Source organism: Coffea arabica, chromosome 2c (genome assembly GCF_036785885.1).
Source record: "Coffea arabica cultivar ET-39 chromosome 2c, Coffea Arabica ET-39 HiFi, whole genome shotgun sequence".
Classification (NCBI taxonomy): domain Eukaryota; kingdom Viridiplantae; phylum Streptophyta; class Magnoliopsida; order Gentianales; family Rubiaceae; genus Coffea; species Coffea arabica.
In genome coordinates this window covers 9,705,626-9,713,822 of record NC_092312.1, presented here as the reverse complement: position 1 = coordinate 9,713,822, position 8,197 = coordinate 9,705,626, and the positions used below count along the sequence as shown (strand labels likewise).

General features: G+C 34.6%; 1 protein-coding gene across 1 annotated transcript; it reads right to left on the bottom strand.

The window, feature by feature from the left end:
- Positions 1-2,581: 2,581 nt before the first annotated feature.
- LOC113730805 (transcription factor GTE6-like) lies at positions 2,582-7,891 on the bottom strand. The gene is made up of 9 exons (XM_027255735.2): positions 7,486-7,891; positions 6,475-6,591; positions 5,882-6,097; positions 4,551-4,628; positions 3,952-4,176; positions 3,612-3,710; positions 3,445-3,503; positions 3,195-3,345; positions 2,582-3,089 (listed from the first exon to the last, which is right to left on the bottom strand). Exons 1-9 carry the CDS (start codon positions 7,486-7,488, stop codon positions 2,880-2,882), a joined length of 1,158 nt encoding a protein of 385 aa, XP_027111536.2. The 5' UTR covers positions 7,489-7,891; the 3' UTR covers positions 2,582-2,879.
- Between the last annotated feature and the right edge of the window lie 306 nt (positions 7,892-8,197).

Here is an 8,197-nt window from a genome sequence, read left to right as displayed (position 1 = left end):
TATATTAAGAGGGAGGGAACGGATCAAAGGAGGTCCAAGGATAACTCGAAGGGGACTAAATCATCACCGAATCAGACAAATATACAGTATATTTGCCTGAATTTTTTAGAAATAAATCACTTAAACGTGACATTTTTTGGATTAAGTGATATTTTTTTATAGGAGGCAAGGTTTGAATAGGTGGTGGCCACCAGCCCAAAGGCTACTACTACTTGAAAAGGTGAATTGGTAATTTCATTTCTCGTCACGTTTAAAGGTCAGTTTCCAATATTTGGCAATTAAATTTTAGGGATAATTTCAGAAACCTCTCTTGAGGTTTCTGACATTTACACTTATCTCCCCTGTAATTTGAACAATTACACTGACCTCCCCTAAGGTTACTAATCCTTTACAAATTCAGTCCAAATAATTAAAATATTATTTTAGAGAGTGAAATTAGAATTTTGTACCTGATTTGTCCTTTGTGCCACATGTCCAATGAATGGCAAAGTATTACAAATTAATTAACAATTAATAAACTTTAACGAGCGTAGTTTATAGGCAAATACGTATTGCCTATTTAAAGTACCAGCTTTTTACATGTATTTTACTTTCAAACATTTACTTTATCACAAATATTTATTCTCAAATATAGATTTGTATTTACTCTTAAATATTTAATATTTGTTAAATACAAAACCTACCAGTTTTTCTTCCGTAGAAATATTAATATAACATTTTTTCAATTTCCATTACAAATATTTATGTATTTAACATAAATTAAATGATTCAAAATAAAATACTCATAAAGAGTTAATACTTTACTCATGTAATGAATGAAAGTCATAAAAAATTAACATTTTATAGGCCATTTTTTTTAATTTTAATTTATATTAAATAGATAACCTATCGATTTTTTTTTTACAAGAATATTATTGTAACACCTTTTAATTTTTAATTACAAATATTGATATATTTATTGTAAATTAAATATTTAAAAATAAAATACCTGTAAAGAACCGGTACTTTAAATAAGTTATACATGTTTGCCTATAAACTACACTCCTTACTTAAATCAATAAACTACACTCCTTAACTTAAATCAATAAACTATACTCCTTACTTTAAATAGTGTAGTTTATAGGCAAACATGCATATCCTATTTGAAGAATCGGCTCTTTACAGATATTTTATTTTCAAATATTTAATTTATGATAAATATATTAACATTTGTAATTAAAAATTAAAAAGTGTTAAAGTAATATTCTTGCAAAAAAATCAGTAAGTTATCTATTTAATATAAATTAAATATTTTTTAAAAAATAAATGGCCTCATAAATTATTAATTTTTTATGACTTTCATCCATTACATGAGTAAAGTATTGGCTCTTTATGGATATTTTATTCTGAATCATTTAATTTATGTTAAATACATAAATATTTATAACTAAAATTGAAAAAGTGTTATATTAATATTTCTACGGAAGAAAAACTGGTAGGTTTTGTGTTTAACAAAAATTAAATATTTGAGAGTAAATACAAATCTGTATTTGAGAATAAATATTTGTGATAAAGTAAATGTTTGAAAGTAAAATACATGTAAAAAGCTGGTACTTTAAATAGGCAATACGTATTTGCCTATAAACTACGCTCGTTAAAGTTTATTAATTGTTAATTAATTTGTAATACTTTGCCATTCATTGGACATGTGGCACAAAGGACAAATCAGGTACAAAATTCTAATTTCACTCTCTAAAATAATATTTTAATCATTTGGACTGAATTTGTAAAGGATTAGTAACCTCAGGAGAGGTCAGTGTAATTGTTCAAATCACAGGGGAGGTAAGTGTAAATGTCAGAAACCTCAGGGGAGGTTTCTGAAATTATCCCTAAATTTTATCCCCATATAGTGTACCACCTAATCCAAGCTCAGTGGACACCGGTCCTTCTTTGGACTATACTGGTGAGGGTTCAACTCTAGCCTGCAGTGAAAAAAATCTAAAATGGTATCAAAGCATCTCTTTATTAGTGGGAATTAAGACGAGTAAGGTTGAGATTTGGTACAATTCATGTAGTGTTTTTCAGAATTAGTATATATTCATAGACTTGGTTGTATTCATTGGTTGTAATCAATGTGTATTGATCCTACTATTGCAGATTATATGATTGATTGCATTCCTCGTTATCTCAATTTTAGTTTAGCTTTTCTGATAAATAAACGCACAAGGCCCGATTTGGTTGCATTCCTCGTTCTCTCAATCAATTTTAGTCTCGCTTTTCTCCTAAATCAACACCTAAGCCCCAATTAATGCTTGTCCTAAGAGCATTGGGTAAATATACCTTGATTTTAAACTAATAAAGCTTCATAGTATTAAGGATTTTCGTTGCTGTTACCATAATTAGTAAAATTCATCGGAGTTTGGATTCGTCCATTAAAAAAAAAAAAAAAAAAATTTTAAAGTTTTTCATCCTAGCACAGTGACCAAAATAATGGGTTAGCCTAAGGTGGAGGAAATTGGGCACGAATGTCAAGCAGGTTGTACATAAGGTCCTAAGGCTGAACATCAGGAAGACATTCACGAGCATGCAAAAGCACCCAACGCAAGAAAATGGGACAATGCATCTAAAATTTTTCACAGTATCTCATACCGTTCGATTGACTGTCTTTCTTTACAGAAGGAAGCATGTCAGAACAGGAGATATTTCTTTTCTTATTCTTCAGGTCAGGTGCATAAATTGATGACAAATGACTTTGTCAACCTTGTAATCTTCAACTTCCGAACTGGCGAATTCAGACTTCAGTACTCACTACTCATTCATTCCTTTCCAAGGAATTTGATTTTGGTACTTCATCTAAATGGCCACTGTGGTGCATCACTGCATGCTTATAACTTCACAGGCTAAGGTGCAGGCATCTTATTCCGTTTTTTGGCAGTATTGGCAAGAGCATCAGATTTATCTTTCTTCGTTTTGGAAACCGGGTTGTTGCTAAGCTTGGTGGCGGCCTTTCGGTTGTCAGCTTTATTCTCTTCACAATTGCTTGAACCCCTGCCTTGCACTCTCAATGCATCTTTGACAAAAAATTTTAGCCTCCATAAAGTGGATTCACTCTGCATTCCAAATAGAAAAGTCATGTTAGTTATGAACATGCAGGAAGAAAATACTCTTTTTTTTTTTTAAAGGAAAGGGGGGAATTAACAATGTTCAATGATCACCATGGCATCTATATCAAGTTCCAGGTCCTCATCTCTCAGCACAAATTTTGAATTCGTTTTGGCAACCATTTCCAGTGCCTTAGTGAGATCTTCAGGACGTAACTTACTGAGACCTATTCCAATGTTTCTTTTCTCCTCGAGCGATATTTTTCTACAGTAGTGGTTTTAAGGTTAATAATAGCACAAGACACAATTTTTTCTTCATAAACATTATATCAAAGTAAAACTGAGATTTGGCATCAGATGGAACCTGCACTTTTTGACTACCATGTCCCTGAGTTCTTCCACCTGTGAATCGACTTCATTAAGCTGAAAGAATGTCAAGCAGGTTGTAAAAAACGTGGGCATGTATAACTGTACAGTCTGTATATCAAAGATGACACATTTCTGCCACAAAAGTGATCATTTATCACATACCTCATTGCTTAAATCTCTAGCTGTTTTGGCATGAGCTGCCTGCTTAGCAAGCTGCATATTCGACTGTGCCTCTGCTTCCTCCTCTTCACGTCTCTTTTCCTGGAGACACAGAATTCACCTTAAACAAAGTTCCAGGAATGTCATATGAGAGAACATATGTTACTGAACATTCAGGGATCCCTACTGCTCCGTGCTCAAGCACAAATAAAGCTAAAACTTTCCTATGCCTAATCAGAAGCCATCAGTGTGAGGTTCTGCTAATAGTATTACACCATGTGAGGCTATTATACCAAGGCCTACATACAACAGGAAACCAATAAGTTTCTATAACAATAATTACCTCCTCAATGACTTTTGGTAACAATTGTAGCCACTTCTCCTCAAACTTTGCCAACAATGTTTTGGCCATCCCATGAACATCACTCTTTTCATCATTGTACTTCATCGCATTTGTGAACACCAACCTCACATCTGCACATATCTCACGAACATGCTTGTAACCCGTACCATCCTTGGCCTCCATTTGATTCTTTATTGTACTAAAATCCATGGGCCTGTCAATGACCTAGAATCAACAAATTAATGCAAGTTCAAACTCACAATTCTAGACAGCACAATCAAATTAAGGTATAAACACAGAAACATCATGATAATTCTTTTGTAGAAAATCAGCAGATTAGTACAAATTACTGAATTAGCACCCACACACCTAATTAGTTTGACAGCTTTTTCAATCTGGAAGCAGTACAGGTAAAATCTTACTACTCGTCGGAGAATCTCAGTTTCATGACACTTGCAAAAAATCAAGCTACTGTTTCTGTTCTAGTTTTTAATGTTGGTTACTTCTTTTTCCTGCTTTGAGCATCAGGTTTCCTAGTCTAGTACAGAACTGGAATGGTGGATAGCAGGGAGAAGACAGAATGAAGCCAGGTGTTCTACCTCGTAGTAGTCATCCAAGCCCAGCCCTTCAACATCAACAGGCTGCATAAATGGCCACGCCCACTTGTGCTGAGTGATCTAACACAAATAAGAAGGAAGTATGCAAATTGGTTGAGTTACATGTTAGAACTCATTCCATCAACAATTCAAGATATAATGTGCCATTTTTAAAAGCTCAGCTCAATGCAACCACCAATGCTACTATAGAAGAACAGGTGTGATACATGGTACAAGACAATATAGGCACCTGAAAATAAGCAATTTCTTTAACAAGTGAGTAACCTTAAACTTGTATCCGTGAAACATGACAAAGTTTCTTAATATACATTATCATATCATCTTTATTCTCCATTAAAAGTACAAGGGCTAGGCATAAGCCAAACTGATATATCAGAAGCCCTTTTCTCCACCATGTATAAGCAAAAGGGAAGCCATGTAAGATTCTAGTAGATAAAAGGATGGATGGGTGAAATAAACAAACATCGAGTCGCCCTCTACAGGAAAATACAACACCTAGAAAGATCAGCCAAGTTACTGAAATCAACTTTTTCCTTTCTCAACTATGAGAAATGAAGGCAGTGGACAAAATGTGCACCACAATGTTATGGTTCCGACATGATAATTCCAGGCAAATGACAGAAATTTTAATTGGTGTCTTCCATGCCCAAGCATGAATACCATACCCAACAAATTGTCTATGGAATTTGTGATGCTTGGGCTGCCAAAATATAGTAAGAGATTTTGCCTTAACAGGGCTGAGTCATATCTTAATGAAATTGGTCAAAAGGTGGACTAACATTTTATTTGATTCTTTAAGATGTTACAAAAATGTCTACGCATTACAAAAGGGTAAATAGGCTCACTCATGAATTTTTCACTAAACCATGTTGAGTTTCTCACGGTGGAGTGCAGTACAACACAGAGTAAAAGATGGACCAAAATCCTCAACAATACCCTGAAATAGCTCCCTTAGGCAACTAGCACTTATTGTTTAGAGTGTGTAATAGAACTGGTGCATAACATTTAAAATTGGAGCAGATTAAGGAAAACTATGTTACAAAAGAATCTAGACAAAATGTGTTTGGATGGAAGTCTACTCCGCTTACAGTTAACTACTAGCTCTATAGGATTGCAAATGATTCTCTTCTATATGCACCCTGGTGGAAGGAGCAAATATCGCAGAAGCAGAAACATTTCAAGACATAGTTTTGAAAAAATTGTATTTTGGAATCAATTTATGCGTCAAGTGTACCAAGCTAATAGGTTAAATATGTTAAGTCAGTAGCCCCATTCATCTCCATTCATATATAGAGATAAAGATTGATGATTGCCTGACGTAGTATCGATCCAAACTGGCGCATAAGGTCTTGCATTCTCTTTGCAGCAGCTGCTTCTCTGCGTGACGCATCCTGTTGTAGCTTCTTAAAGCTGGGCGCATATCTTTCCCTATCTTTATTGTTCCTTGAAGAGGTACTCCAGGATGTGCTTGGCTGATTTAGGCTTTTACTTGAGTAAAACCGCTCAACTTCATTCACTCTTTGATCAAGCTAAAAATTTCAGAAGATACAAATTAAAATTCTTGAATGCCAGTGACAGCAGAAATAGATTATTGCAGACAAGAAATGGATTAACAACAAATCTCATATGCTTTACTTAATCTTACAAGAAAAACAAAAACTAAATGCCAGCAATACTATTGTCCACTTCATCTAAAAACAACTAAATAAAGACAAGTTATGATAATTCATCAGCATTTAGAACTAACATTTCAAAATATGGGAAGAAAATAACACCTATGGATCCTTCTTGGGTGATCTTCATCCAGACACAATAGCCACTCATTTGAGCTCTCCTCATCTTAATAAATGTTAAAACAAAGAGAAGAAGTGCATGATTCATTCAACACTTATAGCAATAAACTCACGTTGTCAACTTCCATGGATAGCTTATCAACACTGTGCTTGACCTTATCCATTTCAGCATCAGTACCTACCACCTCTGCATTCCTAGCACGCAGGTTTGATACATCCACTTTTTCCATCTGATACCAAAATTCCAAAAGAAAAGCTCAGTCAAAGGACAAATCCAAGACTAAACTGCATTGATTGATGATTTAATTTATTCATGATAGAGTGTTAAATCTCAATCATACACAGTTATGTCTATTTCTTTATGACAAGTAACCTAGGCAATAAGCAACAGTCAAGTGTTTTTCCCATATAAATTGGCATGCGGCTCCTACAGAAAATTTGTGGGGCAATTTCTCCAATCAGCATTTCCAAATTGAGGAAAAAACCAGCAACATATCAGACTCAGAAAACCAAAACCTTGTCATAAACTTTCCCCAGTACTTTCAAAGTCCATTATCCAATTCTTGCATTACCTAAAACTGCCAATCCACGCAGCATTTCCGGAGGTTTAGAATTCCTTCAGAAGACTTTTGTGTTATTCAAACAAAACAGCACAAAGTGGCCAATCACATTTTAAAAAACAAATAACTGGAAGTGCTAGAGGTAAGAATAATTTAATCTTGATAAAACCTCCCATTAATCACCTTAAACCTTGATGTTATGTAGATTTCAACTGAAGTTGTAACGTTTACATAGCGCTACTCTCTAAATTCGGCAGACTACGCCACAATTTGAACCTAGGAAAGTGGAGAAGTAAGAAACAATATCCACCTACAGCAAAAATGACAAAATTAATAACTTTACTAATTGGATTAAACTGAATAATCCGATTCTTGATAATGTCTCAGGACTAAGCTCCAAGAACTCTCGTATCTTAAAAGAAAAACGAAAATAACCCCACAAGGAAAGGCATGATTAATCAATAATCAGACACCTTAAAGTCAAATTCAAGGAGACAGAAAAAGAAATGATAACAAAACTGCAAAATTTTCGAAGAAATTGATGCATATATAGAAAATGAATACCATTTGCGGCGGTGGTAAGGATAGAGGGAGAGGCGGAGGCGGCAACGAAGCCCTTCGATCTTCGACTTGATTTCTGGGTTCTTTTCTTTCTACGTTGCTTTGTTTTAGGCAATGGGCAGAGGCTGGTTGATATTTTTATTACTACTGCAATTTTTTCTCCTCTTGAGTGAGCTAAAATTTTCTCCTCCTAGGGGCTGTATAATGCTTGAGTTTCGATTTTCAAGTTTAAGGGTTCAATGGGGTAAAGGGTCCTTAAATTTTTTAGTGTCTCCTTCCTGAAAGAGTCTCAATAGTTTGTTTAAGAAATTCAGCTGCTACTCTCGCCGCTTCTTCTTCATTTCCCTGCTATACACCACCACCACCAGCAGTCAGCAGTGCCAGTTGAAAGTTGAAACTGTGAGTGTGTACCGTACCAGGTTACGACAGTAGATCGCATTATTGTCGATAGGGGCAAACGAATTGTGCCAAGAAAAAAAATAATGAGTAAATATTATGTACACAGACATGTATCCTGGTCCAAACATATATCCAGTGCTGTTCATATACAAAAGTTAAAGTTCGATATAAATTGAGAGAACTGCACCAATCGTCCCTCATATATCACAGACATAAAAATTTAGTTCCTCAAAACAAAAATGATCAGTTTTAGTCTCTAACAAACAAAAAACGATCACCTTTAGTCCCTTTTTACTTTTCCGACAAAATTTTGGCC

Coding starts and splice junctions, on each gene's coding strand:
- LOC113730805 (XM_027255735.2), bottom strand. Junction 3,504..3,611: donor CTAGAGATTTAAGCAATGAG/GTATGTGATAAA, acceptor ACATTCTTTCAG/CTTAATGAAGTCGATTCACA. Junction 3,346..3,444: donor ATGGTAGTCAAAAAGTGCAG/GTTCCATCTGAT, acceptor CCACTACTGTAG/AAAAATATCGCTCGAGGAGA.